The 20,165-nt window shown below is 40.7% G+C and overlaps 1 protein-coding gene across 1 annotated transcript in view; it reads left to right on the plus strand.

Moving 5' to 3' along the window:
- Positions 1 to 20,165, plus strand: part of LOC137290447 (lysine-specific demethylase 4A-like) — a 58,239-nt gene that overhangs the window by 23,666 nt on the left and 14,408 nt on the right. Inside the window, exons 8-14 of the mRNA XM_067821385.1 lie at positions 3,151 to 6,472; positions 7,170 to 7,416; positions 12,157 to 12,335; positions 13,869 to 14,082; positions 14,839 to 14,915; positions 16,516 to 16,680; positions 18,791 to 18,985. Coding sequence (XP_067677486.1) covers positions 3,151 to 6,472; positions 7,170 to 7,416; positions 12,157 to 12,335; positions 13,869 to 14,082; positions 14,839 to 14,915; positions 16,516 to 16,680; positions 18,791 to 18,985 — 4,399 coding nt within the window. The remainder of the gene's footprint in view (positions 1 to 3,150; positions 6,473 to 7,169; positions 7,417 to 12,156; positions 12,336 to 13,868; positions 14,083 to 14,838; positions 14,916 to 16,515; positions 16,681 to 18,790; positions 18,986 to 20,165) is intronic.

Raw genomic sequence — 20,165 nt, forward strand, 5'->3', positions numbered from 1 at the left:
AGCATGTGCATATACATGGCTGAACGCATTAGCAGAATGTGGATTATGCTATTAGATCAGCGCATGTGGAAGGAGCATACCAATGTTTTCCCTTTAACACCAGAAGATTCCATCCAGTCAATGTAGTCAACACGTCATGAAGGAAGCATGGAATTTACTTCACAACAACTGTAAAAGATAACGGTGAGATACTTCATTTACAGCCCAGGTAGCAGTCAACAGCAGCATTCTGTTGTCTTCATGAGGCATAGAGCAGATTCAGTGCTGTCTTGCAGGAACAGATGACAGTTTGTTGCGACATGCAAGGAAGCCTCATATAGACTTCTCATGGAAAACAGCTTGCTTACAACATGCAAGAAGATAAGAATGACAAATCTCTGGGGAATGACTGAATGCTTATGCATTCCCACCTCCATTATTTCTTGCGATTGCTATTGGAAAGATAAAACAGAAGATGCTGCTACAACTGACTTTGGTAGAGGCTTGCTGACCAGCGAGAGAATGGTTCCCAGTACTCGCTGAAGAACTAGGGCAACCATTGTTCAAACTTCCAGAGTGGAAGAACCCACTCGTCCATCTGCACACCAAACAATCAAACGGAAGTTCGACATCGTTCCAGCTTCTTGCAGATCTACTCGCAACTTACATGACTATAAGTGGATGCAATTTGAGATATATGCCAAGCGGAAAAACTTCACTGTTTTGAAAGCTACACATCCTCAAATGGTGGACTACCTACGTTATCTCCGACATACCAGAAGACTTAAAGGATCCACACTATCGACATACCTGGCAGAAGTCACCTAGAATTGCTCGTTCTACTACACTCATTCAAGCTGGAAGACCAAACAAATCAGGTTTAAGTCACCAGCTTGGGACTTGAATGCTGTACGCCAACATCTCACAAGTGAGCCACTAGATCGGACATCCTTGGAACTGTTGACACAGAAAACACTGTTTCTACTCGCTTTAGGAACGGCAGCACAGATGCAGAAATACATGCTCTGAACTTCAGTCTTCACGATTTGATTCGGCCATTGTGAGATTGTACACTTAGGACTGATATGGGATTTCATCGCCAAGTCCAATTCATTGCCTGGTCAATTCCACATCCCGGCATTATCTACAGTCCTTGGGCCACGTGATACACAGGATTTATCATTATGCCCAGTCAGAGTGTTGAAAATATATTTCACTAAAATAATTAGGGATATTTGTAAAATTTGAAATTATGAATAATGATGATTTATTCATTGACATGCTGATGAAATATCAGTCATAAAAATACCAATATCCCTAACCTATTTTGTCCAGCTACAACAAGGAGACAAAGATTCAAGCTCCCATTCATCCCCTTGTTGACTGAGACACTTACAGAAGTATCTCACTATCTACACTATCTCAGTATGGATGAGAGCCGTTTGTTGCTACAATGCAACAGGACTCAAACCACTGTGTGCTTCCAGCATAATTAGCATGAGTCAGGATTAGGAAAAATATGTAATTTTCTGAATAAAATTGATATTTTATACTTATCCTGACTATTATTACACGATGCCATTTAGAAAGTGGTCAAATGCAACATATGTCATATTTGGGATTTCACTTTCTTAGTAAAGTACAAATTCTAGTACTTTTTTTCGGTTGAGTCCCATCCGGGATTCGAACCCGCACCCTCAGAGTCAGGCACCTAATCGCCAGCACACAAAGTCAGCCGCCTAGCCCGCTCAGCCACCACGACTCCCGGATGGGACTCAACCGAAAAAAAGTACTAGAATTTGTACTTTACTAAGAAAGTGAAATCCCAAATATGGCATATGTTGTATCCTGACTATTGATGTCAAGCCCTCCCAACCGCCCCTCTGAGACTCCCTGGATTTGCTGTAATTCTTGTGTCAGGATTATGAGATTGCAGAGAGAGTGACAGACATGGCTGGTCATGTGACCATATTGGTGGGAAACAGGGAGGCTACTGGTGAGTGATATAGTACATCTGCTTCAAATAGATGGGAACTTAGAGAGATTTCAAGTGTTCCACTATTTTTGCATGGAGAGAGGAGATAAGCATAATAAGCATGAGTCAGGATAAGTATAAAATGTCAATTTAATTGAGAAAGTTACATGTTTAAATGAATGTTTCTACATAACTGATGTATATTGAGTACACAAATGTTCATGCTTGTTACAAGTCATGGAGAGAGAAACATAATACTTACAGTCACTTACTTCCCAGTTGAAATACATGATGACGGTTATAAGATGCACTAAGTGCTACCTGTTACTGAAGGTGACTAGCACTATAGTCTGTTTGGCTCAAAGGCGGACAGATGAATTGCAATCTATCTTGAAAATTAATAAACTTAACATGCTCAGTGAAATGCTGATCATAATCAGAACATAGTACCAACTCTGTGAGGTATTTACAGAATATTTTTCCTTAAAATGAGCAAGTTCTTTAACAAACTGTCATTAAAAATATTGACACAGTTCACTATTTGTCAAGAGGGAGGAGTGCAGAGAAAGGGACAGCCAGGTGTGCAAGGGAGCATGGAGACAGCACAACACAGGCTAATGAATAAGTAACTTTCTTGACACTTCTGCACATGCTTCTGTAACACCTGGCTGTGCCTTTCTCTGCACTCCTCCCTCGTAATAAATACTGAACTGTGTCAGTATTTTGATGATAGGTTTTTAAACAACTTTTTTATTGTTAGGAGTTTGTATGATGGTTTGATTACAATCAGTGTTTCATTGAGTATTTTATGCTTATTAGTTTTTGAGTTACATTGCAATTTATCGGTCTGCTTTTGAGCCAAAGGAACTGTAGCCATTTTGAACATGCTCCAGTGCAGGTTGTAAACAGTGAAATCACACCCAGATTGGTCTTATGTAGGTACAGGATAATGTAGGCAGAAGATGGATGTTACACAGTGCACTGTGGAGGTAGAAGTATAAGATAATAACCTTGTGTTAAAAGGAGTATTAACCTGAGCAGATGCTAAGCATAGATTAGATAGTGCACTCAGAAGGAAGAATATAGGTGTTATGAAGGTTACTGTGTAGAAAGGTAGCTAATTTTTACAATCACATAATTGAACGTCACATGGTTTTGATGAATGTCAGTGTCTAATCATCACATGTTGGTTTCAGTGATTCAAGGAAAATACAAGCCAACAGAGCAGGAACTGTTTGCACAAAACGTCACCCTGTATCTAAATTGGATGATGTGAACAAACGCGGACGGAAGAAAAAGACTAACTCAGAGAAGGAAGAACAGGCTGAGGACAAGTCGGGAGTTGATGTCAAGATAGAAGAGAAGCCTGCTACAGTGGACGAAGAAGAAAAGAAAAAGAAGAAGAAGAGAAAGAAAAAGGACCCTCATGATCAAAAGAATAAGGTCCTGGGTTTGTGGGGAGATGAGGATATGACAGAAGAAATGAAGGAGGAGTTAAATAAACAGGAAAGAGAAATGGAGGCAGAAGCTGCTGCTCGTAGGAAGATAGAGTTCTACCTTAATGATGTGAAGAAGCAGGAGGGTGAAGCTGAGGCAAAGACTGTCAAGAAAGGACCTACTTCGTTCCAGGCTGCGTTTGAACAGTTATTGAATGAACCACCCAGTGTTATGCCAGAAAGCCCAGAGCCTGTCACTAAGAAAATGAAGAAACTAAGCCAGTCTCCATGTTCGGATGGAGAACCGCCAGCTAAAAAGAAGAAAGCTGGGCAGGCTGGTCATTCTGTGATTCCACTGGATCAGATCAAAGCTCTAACAGTTGCTGGTGACAAGATAGGGTTCTTACAACAACTCAATGACATGGAGAGGAAGAAACTGCCCAAAAGTCAACTCCAGTCATATCTTCAACAAGGAAATAACATAACAGAGCTTAGACACAAAGTAGAACAAATAGCAGATAAAGAACAGTTCAACAAGACAATTTCTGCTGGCTCCTCGTCCTCATCACTACATCAGGGATCACTAATTCAGAATGGCCATGATGCATACTCACTACCACATCACACAAGTGTGTCGTCTCACGAAGGTGCTTCCAACTGGTCAAGTCCTCCATCTACATCTGGCAGTGTTGGGTCAGCTGGACTTGGCAATCAGCAAACCCTTAATGGGGTGCCGTCAAGAATAAGGCCTATAGAAGCTGTCTATAAGAAATCACAACAGAAACGAACACTTTCCAATATACACAAAAAGCCTGCCAAAGTTATTCCACTTGCTAATATCTCACATGTACTTGGTTGTCGAAGTATTTCAGAAGTAGTTGGTAGTGGGATATCTGTACAAGCTGATGTTCAAGAGTTCAAGACTATCTCTGTGTGTCAGACGTCAGTCCACAGCAGTGACATGGTGTTTTCATCCTCGCCCAGCAACATCATGCATTCTTCTCACCTTCAGCATCAGCTGCAGCATCATGCACAGTCATCACCACAACCACCTAAACTGCAGCCAGTACAGAACCAGCAGTGTCCACAGGACACCATTCATGAGCATCCCCCTCAACTTTCGCCTGCTGGTATATCCCACCTATCTCAGCAGCTCCTGCTGCAAAAGATGAACCCTGAGGAACTTCTTCAGCAGTACCAGCTGAAGCAGCAGAAGAGCAAGTCTCAGCTGGAAAGGCAGCAGCAACTTTTGCAGAGGATCCAGGAACAGCAACAGTCACCTTTGCTCAAGTCCCCAGCATACAAAGATTCCACTAAAACATATCATCATCAGTCACCTGTGCAGATGACAGCCAGTCAGTTGTTGGCTTCAAGTGGACAGATAATGAAGTCTAGTGTTGCATCTCCAAATCAGCAATATCCAGTCCTTCAGAAGGCAGTGTTGATTCAGCAGCAAAGTAGTACACACACCGTCCAGAATGTCAGTCCATCACTGACCTCACAGTACCATCCTCAGACCACTTTGTCTGATGGTAACATGTATCCCACTCAATCTGCTGGAGTCACTGTATCAGTACCTGTTGGGAATCACTCACCTCCTAGAGCTGCAATGCAAACACCACAAGTAACACCAGTGTCCTTTTCTCCTCAGCAGCTGTTGAAAGCATTGTCTTCCCAGACAGCACAAAAACAACAGGCAAATGCTGTAAATGTCCCTAATATAGGCGGACAGCAAAGTCAGAAATCAGTTCAAAGAAATATTGTCAGCCAGTCGCAACAAATGTCAGGAGTTCAACCAGTGACTAATGTGCTTCGCGTTTTATCTGGTGTGTCGCAACCACAAATAGTGGCCAGATCAGGTAAACAGCAGAAGTCCCTGCTGTCTCCATCTCAAGCAGCTGCCATTAAGCAGCAGCAGGCCCAGTTCATACTGCAGGGAGTTTCTCAGATTCACCCTACAGGTACTGCTGTGACAACCAAACACAGGACCCCTGTTGGGACTTCAAGCACAGTGCCACAGGCAACTATGTTAAGGACACCTAATCCACCAATACTTGCTACCTCCCATACTTCCAGTGCAAAATCTGTGCCAGGAGTACACACTCAAGTGTCCTTGAACAATAAGGCTGGTACCACATTAAATATTCCCAGTGTTATCCCCAGTGTCAGTGCTCAGCAGAGTATCCCTCAGTCCTCCGCCCAGCAGCAACATGGAGCAAAGCAGGGCTCATCATTTACCACCAGCTACATATCTGCTAGTTCCACTCCAGGCACTACTGTGCTGTCTCCTGTCCAGATCCAGATACCTCAAGCTGAGGCAGTTTTACCAGGATCATATGAGTCTCCTGCTGCATTCCTTGCTAGTGCTAATCCTGTACTCCCAAATGATGGAGGAAGTCTCTCCCTGCTTGCAGGAGCATCCATGTTGTCTACCTCAGATGCCATGTATAACATGCAACACGATGGATCAACACTTAGCTTGCATTCAGCTTCTCAGAGAGACATATCAAATGTGAACTCTATGGTAAATGTTGGTAGTATCCATCAAACCAACTCCTCAGTGAGCTCAAGAATCCCTTCTCAGCAGACAGCTTGTGTTGGTAGTTCCATGTCCTCTTTCCTCTCATCATCGAACAGTGACTTCCAGTCACCTCCTAAACTAACTTGTGTCAATAGCCAATTATCAAATATATCTCATGGAGTGTCGGTGTCTGAGCTCTCAAGTAGAAGTTCAATGCATCAACTAGTTCCCCAGCCTATTGTCCCAGCAACACAGGTTTCACCAACCAACCACTCCTCAGAGCCTGTCATGCCCACCTTGTCACCTCAGCTCCACAGCTATGCTTTACCACCTTCCTGCACAAACACTGCAGCAAAGAGGAACCTACACCCAAGCTTGTCTCAGATGCAACCATCTTCACTTGCTGGTTACAGTGGTGTTGGAGACCACATGTATATGTCCCAGTTGCCCCTTGCTCGGTCAAGTGATGAGTACACTTCTGGTGACGACAGCCTGCTTGGGCGTGGTTTTTTGGATGGACGAGGCGATGGTATTATGCAGTCCCCATTCTCAGGTAACAAGGTATATGTTGCAACTTTCTTCAGCATTTTTGCAGAATTTGTAAACTGGGAGGTAAGAGAGCTTTATCAGGTTACAGAAATGTTCATATTATTATACATTCAATATCTTGTCATGCTTACCAGAGGTTTTTTTTCTGATTGATCATTTTGGTCACCCAGTCACATCTGATCAGGGAAATATGAGTATGTGGCATTGACAGTAGTATTGAGTAATGGAAAGAACAGTTGCTGATGAACATTCTGTGGTATTCTGCCTCCACTATTAGGCCTGATACAGCGTCTTCCCAGTTATACTTTGTTTTCATATCTCACAATGCACTGATCATGTTGATAAAGAAGGAACAGTTTATGATATAGGTGATGAGTTCAATGCAAACCTCTGCAGAAATGCTTTCTCTATTAATGTTGGTGTGTCAAGTGTGGACATTAATCCTCAGTTTGTGGGAGTACAGCAGCATGCTGGTCAGCTACTGTGATGTTTCAGTGCATGATGAGAAAGCAGATTTAATCATTGTACATGCATGCAAATGATTAACATGAGTTACTTTTTTAAGTTACCTTCCATTATGACAGTAATATTAATGGTAAGTGATTGAAAATATTGTGCTTGGTCAGTATGTTGTCTAGTGTTGCATGTAGTGTGACTTTGTTCCCTGTGACTGGCTAACTCCTGCAGGTTGTTTTTACCTCTGTTTCAGGATTCTTCCAGTGGTACTAATGGTACTGATTCCATTGCATCATCTGACAGCTCAGATACAACCATTAGTACAAAGAAAACTAATAAACATAAAGCAAGTAAACATAACAATAAGCTAGAATCACAGAATGACACTCCAATATCACTTACATCGTTACCTTCATCTAAGAAAGAGTCTGATATCAGTAAGCCGACAAGAAAGAAGAACTCTTCTGTTCCTAAAACAGCCTACCCTGAAGAATGTTCAGGTAAATTGTTTACTCTATATTAATTTGTTTAATGTTTAGTTCTATTTTTCTGGAAAAGCAAGTCAGTTACATACACTGATGTCTTGTCATAAGTTGGTCTGTCACTATTCTGCAGGTTTAAGTGACAGTAGTTCTTAAGAATACATCCTGCTAACACTAGATTGCCTTATTTCCTAAAACTTGTTTCTGATCCACAGGTTTATCCCTCATCTTGTTTTTTCTTACTACCTAGTGGAATGTGAGCTTATCCTTAGAACCCTCTGAACTGTACACAATTTCGCCACATAAACCTTTGCAGATTGTCCAGAAGTTTTATTTCCGGATTCAGTGCCAACGATGTCAGATCTTGAGGAATCATCATTTAATGCAAGTATGCTCGATGACTTAATGGAGACATTAATTGATCGACGAATCCAGATCATCTTTGACATAGAGTTCGACTCCCAAGCCTTGTTACTCCCAACCACTTGACTCGCTGTAAGCTATTCCCATGAATGTATTCCAGGATCCAGTGGATGTGTGTCGGTCACCATTTACAGATGATTGGAAGATCTTAAGTGACTGACCAGTGGATCACCATTTACAGATGATTGGAAGATCTTAAGTGACTGACCAGTGGATCCTCAGGGTCCTCCATGTGTCGGTCACCATTTACAGATGATTGGAAGATCTTAAGTGACTGACCAGTGGATCACCGTTTACAGATGATTGGAAGATCTTAAGTGACTGATCAGTGGATCCTCGGGGTCCTCCGTGTGTCGGTCACCATTTACAGATGATTGGAAGATCTTAAATGACTGACCAGTGGATCCTCAGGGTCCCCAAAGAGGAATACCATCTTCAGTTTGTTAAAGACCTTCTTTAATGACACATCTCATGAGTCTCCGCTATCAGCTTTGGGGTCTCAAATTTTCAATGGCGATGACGGCACTAGACATGCTCTCAGACAAGAAAGCTGTTATCAAGTTGAAGTTCTTCTGACACTGCCAATGTATATCTGGTTGCCAGGAGGGATTTAACAGGACTTGGAATTACCATTAACCTGAAGATCCTTACCTGAGAATAAGTGGGAAAACTGAAGTTTCAGATGGAGTCTGTGGAATCTCAAACAGATCTATATCCATATGGATAAGAAGACTAGTATATGGATGACAACTTCTTTTTATTGTCTAACACAACGTTTCTGGGCTACTTCTTGCCCTTCTTCAGGTGATAGAGACAGGAGTACAAGACATATTATATATACCAGTATTTACAGGAAAAAAATGAGTACATGTATATACAATCAAATCACAGAGGACAGATCAAATGCAGTTATATAAACAATAACAGGGATAAAGTGAGGCCAGTTAACAGATGTGTACACAGCAGAGTGATATACAGATAATTAGATTTATAGGAAGCCATAGGTGTACAAGTGTATGCAATCAAAGAGGTAGATGGAAAAGATGTTATATAAACAATGATGATTAGGAGATGTAAACACAACAGAGCTAATTAAATGACATCGGGGTGGCTCTTGTGATGATCCAGGCACTGGGGAGATATACACCTTGATCTCAATTAATCTCTGGGGTTAATCACCTGATGTTGATGGCTTCAAGTAGTTTTCGTTTGCGCCAATCTGAAGGTTGGTAACCAGGATCCTAGTCTGTTGCCACTCAGTGGAATGGGTGGGGTTGTTTTTGATGTGCTCTGAAAGGGCAGATCTGTTGTCGGCCTTTTCAACTGAGGTTTTGTGTTCTTTGAGTCATATAATGAACGTACTGACACAATTGCAGTTTAGTTGGTATATGCAGCCTCGGGGGTTTTGCTTAGTCTGGTTGCTGGTATCTTGTCCATTTACCTTAAGGATGGTCTTCAAAGTTTGTCTGAAAGTTTGTTCTAAATGCCTCTCAAGAATCATAGTTTGATAATGGTATGGATGATCTCCATGGATCTACATGCACCCGTCTACATGCACCTATACATCTTCTGGACTCAGAAATATCAATGCTATGCTGTCATTGCTGCTTGTCAATGGGAGGATATTCCAGGGTTTGTAAAATAAGTGCCTCCCTGGCTATTCATGGGGATAACATCCCCAGTACTGGTGTATTTAATAATAAGAAGAATTCATTCATGTAGCACCTAGTATCAATCTAACTTGTTGCTCTCTGGATGATGTAATCAGAATGATTATTATTACTCTGGATAACCCAAGCTGTCAGAAGAACAAGTAAGAACACATTTATCAGGTAGACTTCATTTTGGGGCAGGACTAGAATCAGGAGTCAAGCTGCTAAACATAGTCACATATCCAGGGACTCACTTCACTCAGCGTTGCTTAATTTAAACTGATTCATAACCTGAACTCTATGCACAGACCACACAGCACCACAATTTGTTAGATGACTCCCTTGATCAGTGAGATTTCTTCAGGACTTTGGTGTTCCTATTGCATCCAGAAAAATCAAAACATCAACCCAAGAAGGTACAGAGGTACATATGGACCATATTTGACACTCTTCAAGGTATTGTTTACAGTCCATTTGTGTCAAAATCTGACCAATGAATTGCACTCTAGCTCAAAAACAAATTATTGTTAATTACTCTAACACCAAAGTAAATACGAAAAACACACACCCACTCTGTAGAATTTTATGATTTTTGTCAACAAAATATGAAAGTTGTTTATTTACTTTGGTGTTAGTTTGTCATTAACGATTTATTTGTTTCTGAGTTAGAGTGCAATTTATTGGGGATATTTTGACTCAAATGGACTGTACCCACCGTTTGAATGCTAATAGAATCAGCAGTGGATGTCTATTAATAGCACTTGCATCTATGCAGGTTATGACGTATAGAAGCACCTGCATCTCAGATTCATTCAGAATTGGATCAGTCAACATCAAGGGATGCTAGATACCTGGACTTTGATAACGTCAGATTTTGTGTTCAAGAACCTTGCATGATGGACAGCATCCATAGGACTTTGATCAATATGCTGTTACCAGGTTGTTGTCTCCTCACTCGCCCATAGGATGGTCTTCTAGAGGACAAGATGGTATCGTGTCCTTGGGAATTTTTCCTTACGAACTTTCTGGAGAATGGAGAGGTGTTTCTAGCCATTCAACACTGTGCATCACTCCGCAGGAATTACTCACTACAGAATGCCAAGATAAATGGCTTTGTTGACATACTATGAGGTATCCATTCAAAAGTCTTCATGATACTTATCAGAGAACTTGACAACCTTGTGAATTCCACATTTTTGCCAGACATATCCCAAGGAAGATCAACATCCTTGCAGACACATTATCACACCCCAACAAGGTTATAACAACAGAGTTGATTCTTTGTCTACATGCTGGCAAGCTGATAGCAATCGAAAATAGGTGCAACCTTACATAGATGTGTTTGCACCATTACTCAACAATCAGTTGGCAACTCAGTCCTGTCCCAGGCCCTTAAACTGTACAGTAGATGCCATGCTGACATGTTGGGAATGAATAATTGAAACAATTGGAAATCATAAAAAGAACCCACAACTATGATTTCAGAACTGGCTTCCCTGGGTGTTTGATGGCTTTCATTCCTGAAAAAATCATCCAGAGTTTTAATAAGGACATAACCAGAAATCTTTATCAAGAAGAAAAAAATTGCAATGTGATCACTTGGACGATGTGTTTTCACTATCCCTTTCCCGGGTTCCAACACTGGATAGTGGTTTATCAAAAGAAAAGGAACAGTGGCAGCAAGGATGAAGAAAACTATTAAGCCAGCCTATTCCATGGAGGAAATGCAGTCACTTACTTACGAATCACTCCAGCCAAATATGACAAGGACCATTGCATCATCACTATTGAACAGATCATGTAAGCCTACCAGTGGGCATATGCTATAAAACATTCATATCATTTTACTTGAGATATGTGAGCCGAATTTCTGGAATTTGGAAAGTGGGCAGGGAATTATATGCCAAGTTTGTCACTTTGAGTAGTAATATCTGGAATATCATTCAAGACTGAAGATCAACCTTCGGATCAGAAATATGTTTCAGGAAAAGATAGCTTTCTGAGGATTATCATTTTTGATAATGCTTCAAGTTGGGTATTGATGACAGGCTCACTTGCTAACTCTCTGTACCTGCCTTGAAGTTGGTATAGAGAGATGTCAGAACAGTCTTTGTTCGTCTGTTTCTCTTGATCTGTCCATTTAGTTTTGTGTTTCCATCCTCGCATTTGTTCTCTTATCATGGCTTATGAATTTTCTGAATTTCGAGAAGTGAAATATTGCATAATGGTGAAACTGACTATGATTAAAGTTATGTTTTACAGAGTGATGGTATTTGCAACTTTATGATGATGATTTGCAAATGAAAATCTGCACACTTAAGGCAGAGATTATTGTGAAACCTTTGAAAATTGCTTGCGAAAACAATATCTTTCACAGATACTTCAATTTCTGTATGTTTCTTCATCTTGAAAACACACAATGATAAACAGTGTGTCTGAATTGGGACATGTATTCTCAGAAACTACTCAAGACTCTGAATTTTGCATTCAGTATTTTATCTGATGACAAACATGATATAAACTTATGGTTATGACCCAAGTTTCTTCCAAGGACTTTTTATGATTCCTTAGTGTATAGGCAATATTTACTTCTATATTATCTTTACTATATGAACAAACATAATGCTTTAAGAGCCTTCTGATAGGGATAATGATGACATTTTTTATGTTTTCTTATGCACAGAAAGTTCAAGTGATTCCAAGGCCCTAGCAACTGTGGCACTCACAGAGCCATGGGCTGCACCCATTCGAGCACTGTGGCATGAACAACCCCTCAACTTTGAAGCCGAGAAGAACTTCAACAAGTTTCTGTCCCACAGAACCCCACACTGTGCAATATGTGCAGTCTTCAATCCTGTAGAGGTAAGTCAGACTTTGTGTATTCTTCACCCACCTTCACCTCTGTACCCGTGAAGGTCTCGGGGTAGAATAGGCCTTCAGCAACCCATGTTTGCCATAAAAGGCGACTATGCTTGTCGTAAGAGGCGACTAAGGGGATCGGGTGGTCAGGCTTGCTGACTTGGTAGGCACATATCATCGGTTCCCAATTGCGCAGATTGATGCTCATGTTGTTGATCACTGGATTGTGTGGTCCAGACTCGATTATTTACAGACCGCCGTCATATAGCTGGAATATTGCTGAGTGCGGCATAAAACTAAACTCTCCCACTCACTCACCCCTTCACCTCTGTATAAACTATTGTTGTCTAAGAGGAGTCCTTATCTAAGTATGTGCTAGTGTTGTTGGAGTGTAGTCTTCACTCTTGTGTGGACTAGTGTTGTTGGAGTGTAGTCTTCACCCTTGTGTGGACTAGTGTTGTTGGAGTGTAGTCTTCACTCTTGTGTGGACTAGTGTTGTTGGAGTGTAGTCTTCACCCTTGTGTGGACTAGTGTTGTTGGAGTGTAGTCTTCACCCTTGAGTGGACTAGTGTTGTTGGAGAGTAGTCTTCACCCTTGTGTGGACTAGTGTTGTTTCAGTATAATGTTTATCCTAGAATAAACTAGTGTTGTGTCATTGTAGTCTTTACCCCAGTATAGACGAGTATTGCTCAGTATAGTATTTACCCCAGTATAGACTAGTGTTGATCAATGTAGTCTTTTCCCTAGTATAGACAAGTGTTGTTCACCGTAGTCTTTACCCTAGTTTAGACTTGTGTTGTGTCATTGTAGTCTTTACTGCAGTATAGACTGGTGTTTTTCAATGTAGTCTTTACCTTAAAATAGACTGGTGTTGTTCAATGAAGTCTTTACCCAGTACAGACTAGAGTTGTTCAGTATAGACTTTACCTTTATATGGACTAGTGTTGTGTCAGTGTTGTATTTATGCCAGTATAAACTGTTATTGTTTAGTGTTGGCTTTATCTTAGTATAGACTAGTGTAGTTAAGTGTAGTCTTTACCCGAGTATAGATTAGTGTAGTTTCTGTGTAGTGTAGACCCTAGTATAGACCATTGTTGTTCAGTGTAGCCTTTACCCCAGTATAGGCTAGTGTTGTTTCATGTAGTCTTTACCCCAGGATAGACTAGTGTTGTTTCATGTACTCTTTACTGGAGTATAGATTAGTGTAGTTTTCGTGTAGTCTAGACCCTAGTATAGACTAGTGTTGTTCAGTGTAGTCTTTACCCCAGTATAGGCTAGTGTTGTTTCATGTAGTCTTTACCCCAGGATAGACTAGTGTTGTTTTAGTGTAGTCTTGCCTCTCTGTAGTCTTCAACACAGCACTTACTAGGTACAGTTAGGCGGCTTTAACAGTTATACCACCTATTTTTGCCTTTATGATGCATTTATGAAAACTCTGACATGTATACAATTGTCTCTATTTATCAATAAATTTCTCTGTTCCTGTTACAATATACTTTAGTCTCATCTGGTATATGCCAACTCTTCTCATTACAGAATGAGTTCCAAGGACTAGATTTTGCTGATGTGTCCACCTTGAACAACAAAGTTATGACCACAATCCCTAATAGGTCCAAACCACTCGTACCTGAAATCTGTTTCTCAGCCAGTAGTAATGACCCCAGTCCATTCGCTAGCAACCCAATCCTGGAGGCTGATGGTCAAAGCCCTCTCCTTGTGTGTCACAAGTGCAACATCTGTGTCCATGCCAGTAAGTATAGTGTTCTGTCAGCGCAACATCTGTGTCCATGTCAGTAAGGATGGTGTCTCATCAGTGCAACCTGTGTTGATGACAGTAAGGATGGTGTCTTATTAAATATAGTGCAGTAAGTGCAGCGTATGTGTCTGTCAGTAAGGATTGCTGTCTCATCAGTGCAACATCTGTGTTCATGCCATGAAGTATTTTGAGCTGTGGTTATGGCTATACCAGTAATTTTGGGGAACTATATTTGTGTTAAGACTGAAGTATTGTGTGAATGGTGTATTGTGCCTGTGCCAGTTAGTATACTGTGATGAAAAGGTTATTATGGTATAGTGTGCTGTTTGTGTAAATACATGTAAGCTTAGTGTGCTATTTTTTCTAGGTTTGGGTTAAGTGCTATAATTGTCACCATACAACTTGGGCAGAAGTTTGATTCTTACCTGGCAGCAAAATAGTGATGTCACTTGGTTTTTCTGTTTATGTATGTTCATTTGTTAATGGTTGGTGGGGTAACCTTGTGGTTAAAGCCTTTGGTTGTCACGCTAAAGACCTCAGGTGAATTCCCCACATGGGTAAAATGTGTGAAGCACATGATGTTCCTTGCCATGATATTGCTGGAATATTGCTAAATGCAGTGTAAAATCAAATTCACTCGCTCAACTCACTCTCTTAAAATTAATGAAAGAAGAATGCAGTACACACGTCTGACAGAATGGAACTTATGAATTATAACTGGTATTATGTTCTACCGTTGTTTTTCATTAGGCTGTTATGGCGTTATTGAAGTGAATGCTGAGGAAGTTTGGCGTTGTTCACGTTGTGTCAACCACATTACACAGGCGGTAAGTAAGTGAATCATTCAGTCAAATAACACAGCAAAGTAACATGCAAACCATTCAGGAAGTAAGTACATCAAGCACGTTCTGTCAGTAAGCACATCATTAAGGCAGTAAGTAAGCACACCATTCAGGCAGTAGGTAGACACACCTTTCAGGCAGTAGGTAGGCACACCATTCAGGCAGTAGGTTTCCACACCATTCTGGCAGTAGGTAGGCACACCATTCAGGCAGTAGGTAGGCTCGCCATTCAGCTAGTAAGCGAGCACATCATTCAGGCAGTAGGTAAAGAAACCATTGAATCAGACAGTAAACACATTAGTCAAGCAGTAAGCATGCAAACCATTCAGGCAAGTAAGAATGAACCTCATTCAAATCATTCAGTCACATGATATTAGTAGTAAGTAACCCAGCCACCTTACAGACATCAAGTGAGCTTCATTATTCAATCTCATTACACAGACAGTAAGTATTATATATTACTGTATCTAAGCTGATGACAGGTAAGCCAGTCAGTCTAAGTAAACTTGGTCTCAGTGTATTTCGTTACACTCCACCACTGAGTCTAACATAACCTAGTAGAAGGTCACATCAGGTAACCTTTGAGTGACCAATGACCGTCCAGTCAAATGCGAGATGGTTAAATGGATATAACCAACCAACAATGGCTACTATTTAGGGATCGGAGGGACTTTAAAAATATTCAGGTCACTGACACAGATCTCTCCACAAACAAAAATCCGCATATAACACAGTTATTTGACCTGCAGTATATACGCTTCCGGGTTTCTGTTGACATGGTTACCGTTGGTTAATATTTCCGCAAGATAACATCCTTGAATATTGCCAAAAGCACTATTTTCAGCGACTGTTTACTCACCGTTATCATGGTTGTAACATGCGCCGTGTGCATCACCTGGAAGTGAGCGTACGCTAAATAACATTCTGAATCGTTGCGGTACAAACATTTTCGAGATAAAAAGTACAAAAGGTATGTGTGAATGTGCACTTTCACGATTTGGTAAGCTGTGTTCTGATTGGTCAATCTCAAAGGTTACCTGACGCGACCTATGATAAGGTTTCCTTAGACTCAGTAGTGAAGTGTAACGAAAAGTACTGATGATAAGTTTTCTTGGACTGGAAAGCCAACGCCCTTATTTGACCCTTAAAATCAGTATGAAAAAGGCATGTTCTGTATATACAGCAGACTGTGTTCCCTTACGTGTCTGTGTTGACATCTCCTGCAAGCTGATTCCTAGCTTGATGGACATACCTGTCTTTCTAAACACTGTTTAGACTGATATTGATGTTTTCATCATACTGAAGACAACACAGAAATTGTGTTTTCCTTAAGTCAACTATTATGTCAGTTTGGGATTACAACTATGCTCACCCACAATGCGTTTTTTTTTTTTTTAAAGTACACACAATAAGTAGAGGACATTAAACAGATGTAAGTGGACAAGGAAGTCCGCCACATTGCATAAGGGTTACATAGACACAAGTTGGCCGAAGGTCGTGTTTTAATACATTGTAAGAAATATATATGTGTTCCTGATAATGTCATAGGAGCTTGGTGTCATGCCAGAGGCTTTACCTTGTACAGGACTGTGGCTTGTGTTTCCTGCGAGGTGGTGCACTGAAGCCCACTACTGATGGCCGCTGGGTACACATTGCTTGTGCTCTCACCACCTCAGAGGTCAAGTTCCTTGAGATCGAGAAAAGAGAACCTGTTGATATTTCAAAGATACCTTCTGCAAGATTCAAACTGGTAAGAAGACAATGTACAAGTATTCTGATTGGAACCTTGTGAACTCAGCTTGTTTATAATGGAAATTTGTCTTGATAAGTTAAAGATATTTTTCCTTATCCTGACTCATATGTTATTGCTTATCTCCTTTTTCTTTCAAGCTATGATGCAAATCTCAGTTCTATTGTCACCTAATGGCATCAAAAATAGCTGACAGCAAACAATCCTCTGCTAGTCTGTGTGCCAGCAACCCTTGTGACTACTACAGTCCATTTGAGTCAAAATCTCCACTATAAATTGCACTCTAACTCAAAAACAATTAATCATAATGACAAAAGCTAACTCCAAAGTAACTAGAAAGACACCCCAACTCTGCAGAATTTGGTTGTAAATTTTGTGAACAAAATATAGAAGTTGTTTAACAAAACATCATTAGTTTCTTATGATACTGCAAGTTTTGTGACCTGGGTGTAGCAACAGCACTGGTAAGAGCCAGGGAAGGGAGAGGCAAGTGTGATATTGATTCAATTGGTAGGTGATGGTATCAAAAGTTATCACAATGTGCTTCTGAATCAGACATGCAGTTGCTGCTGTCAGTATGATAACAGGACTGATAGTTGCCTGTTGTAAACTGCTTTGAAGCCAGTACTGAAGCTTCACATTATTTTCAATTTTTCTCAACTGATTTTTATCCCCCTGGCATGTAAGGCCCAGGAAACGAAGCAAATCCCTCCATTAATTTATGAGACAACATCCAAAACGTTTCCATTGAAACCAAGAAAATAATAAATCACAAAAAACAGTGAATAGCAAAAGACACAACTTAAGTTTCTGACTAATTGAAATACTTGTTTCAGCATGGTGCATGTGACCAGAAGAGAAAACATATTTTATTCTAAAAATCACATATAGTGACACAGAGAATTATTAGTATTATTCTGAGAACAATGGGGAGCCTGATGACAGTGTACATGGGATGCAAGCGAGACATTTCAAAGGCGAAGTCCGCATATTTATCATTCTTTTCCTGAATCTTGCCAATCACATTGCTGTCAAAAGGGACAGAAAATTCAATGATCTAAATATTTTCATTGGCTTTATCCAAAAGGACAAGATCAGGTTTGTTGGCTGGAATTCGTCTCAGGCTGTATATTGGCCTATTTCAGAGAAGTTTAAAAGCATCATTTTCCAGGACGCCCTGGACATGTTCAGGGTCGTACCATGGATGGACCTCGGGGTCAAAGCCACAGGCATGGCGGAGACGATAGTAAAAGCAGTGAGCCATGCCATCATGTCTTTTAAGGTATGCTGTTTGTGCCAAGGAAGTACATCCACTGACAAGGTGTTGGACAGTCTCTGTAAATTCAGTGCAAAGACGACATTTGATATTAACATTTTGATTAAGAATCACATTTTGATGATTGCGAGTGGGAAGTGACTGATATTGAGCAGCGAAAAGGAAGCCTTCAGTTTCACATTTGATACCAGCTGATGTCATCCAGGCGAAGGAGCCAGTTGGATTGCTGTTCAGTTCCACACACTGCATGCACACACGATGCAATGGCTTCTCAGACAGCTTCTCCACAAAGGACCGACTCTGGGCAGACTTGGTAAAGGACTTCACCTGGTTTACTCCCATCACTGTACCGTCCAGCAGTACATCACCATGAACAAAATCAACCTCAAATGTGTCTGACATGCATAAGATAGCTGTGGAATTCCTTGCTTTCATCATCAGTCTTGATGCCAGAGGATCAACCGATAAATAAATATGTGCAAAAGTACACAATAAAATTCTATCTATTACGTCTGATGCCATCGACTGTAACGTTCTATAGTTATCTCTGATGACACTGACTTTAACATTCTATGTAAACGTCTGATGCCATCGACTGTAACGTTCTATAGTTATCTCTGATGACACTGACTTTAACATTCTATGTAAACGTCTGATGCCATCGACTGTAACGTTCTATAGTTATGTCTGATGACATTGACTTAACCCTATGTATGAATGTCTAATATCATCTGTAACCCTGCATATTAATCTCTGACACCATCAGTTGTAGCCTCATAATTCTATACCTTTTGTACCATCTCCAGTGAACCTGCATTTCAATGTCTGTTTCAGAAATGTGTGTACTGTTCACCTATGACAAAGAGCTGGAGTAGAGAAAACACGTGTGTCCAGTGTTCAAATGGTCGCTGCACCACAGCTTTCCATACAACATGTGCCTTCATTGCTGGAGTAGTATTCGAGACAAGTGACTGGCCATACCCTGTTTACATAACTTGTCACAAACATGCAGCAGCCCCAAAGGAAAAGGTAGGAATCACTTAATAACACTGTACCTGTCTGCAAATGTATCCTGTTGAACTTGAGTCAAGTAAAGTGAGTGTGTGAGTTTATTTTTACACCGCACTCAGCAGTATGCCAGCTATATGGCGGTGGTCTCTAAATAATCGAGTCTGGACCAGACAATCCGGTGATCAACAACATGGGCATCGATCTACGCAATTCGGAACGGATGACCTATGTCGTCAACCAAGTCACCGAGCCTAACCACCCGATCCCGTTAGTCACCTCTTACGACAGCATAGTCTCCTTTTATGGCAAGCATGGGTTGCTGAAGAACTAGTCTACCCCGGGACCTTCATGGGTCGAGTCCAGTAAACCAGACATGAGAAAAAATATAGATCAGTTATTAACAAGATGTTGAATTCTCCTAAAAACACCCAAATTGCAGCTTTGGTCTTGTAGATAAAAATGGAGTAGAATTTCTTGTGTCGTTATCGTCTTGGTTAGACGACATTCAGTTTCCAACTTTGTCCCCAAGATCCTTAACACGTCTGAAACACTTCCCTTGACCTCATTCTTTGTCCAAGCATTGGCCGTTTCACAGCCTGTCCACTTTCTCTTCCTAATTTTGGTACTTGTTGAACAAATTGCTATAGTTTGGTCCCTTCATTTTTATACCCCCGGCATGTAATGTAATGCAGTCTGTCCGTCCATCCGTCCCCTGTCTGTAATCATTTTGTTTCCGGAGCATAACTCAGAAACCGTCCAATATTTTTAGACCAAACTTGACAGACATAGTAATCTCAGCGTATGGTTGTACCTTTTGCTATTTACAGATTTTGGGCATTTATATTTTTTTTGTTTTTCCATGGAACATTTTGGTGTTAGCCATATGGTAGGGTGGGCTTTGTTTCCGGAGCAGAACTCAAAAGACGTTCAGTATTTTTCTGCAAAACTTGGTAGATATATTGGTCAGAAGCTGAAGTGGTGCCTTTTACTAGATACAGGTTTTTGTGATTTATTATTTTCTCGTGTCTCCATGGAAATATTTTGGACATAGTCTCAAAATGGAGGGATGGGCTTCGTTTCCGGAGCAGAAATCAAAAACCATTCCATATTTTTCTGCAAAACTTGGTACATATATCAGTCTGAACCTATAGTGGTGCCTTTTGGTATTTACATGTTTTTGTTATTTATTATTTTCTTG

This window comes from Haliotis asinina, chromosome 7, assembly GCF_037392515.1.
Source record: "Haliotis asinina isolate JCU_RB_2024 chromosome 7, JCU_Hal_asi_v2, whole genome shotgun sequence".
Classification (NCBI taxonomy): domain Eukaryota; kingdom Metazoa; phylum Mollusca; class Gastropoda; order Lepetellida; family Haliotidae; genus Haliotis; species Haliotis asinina.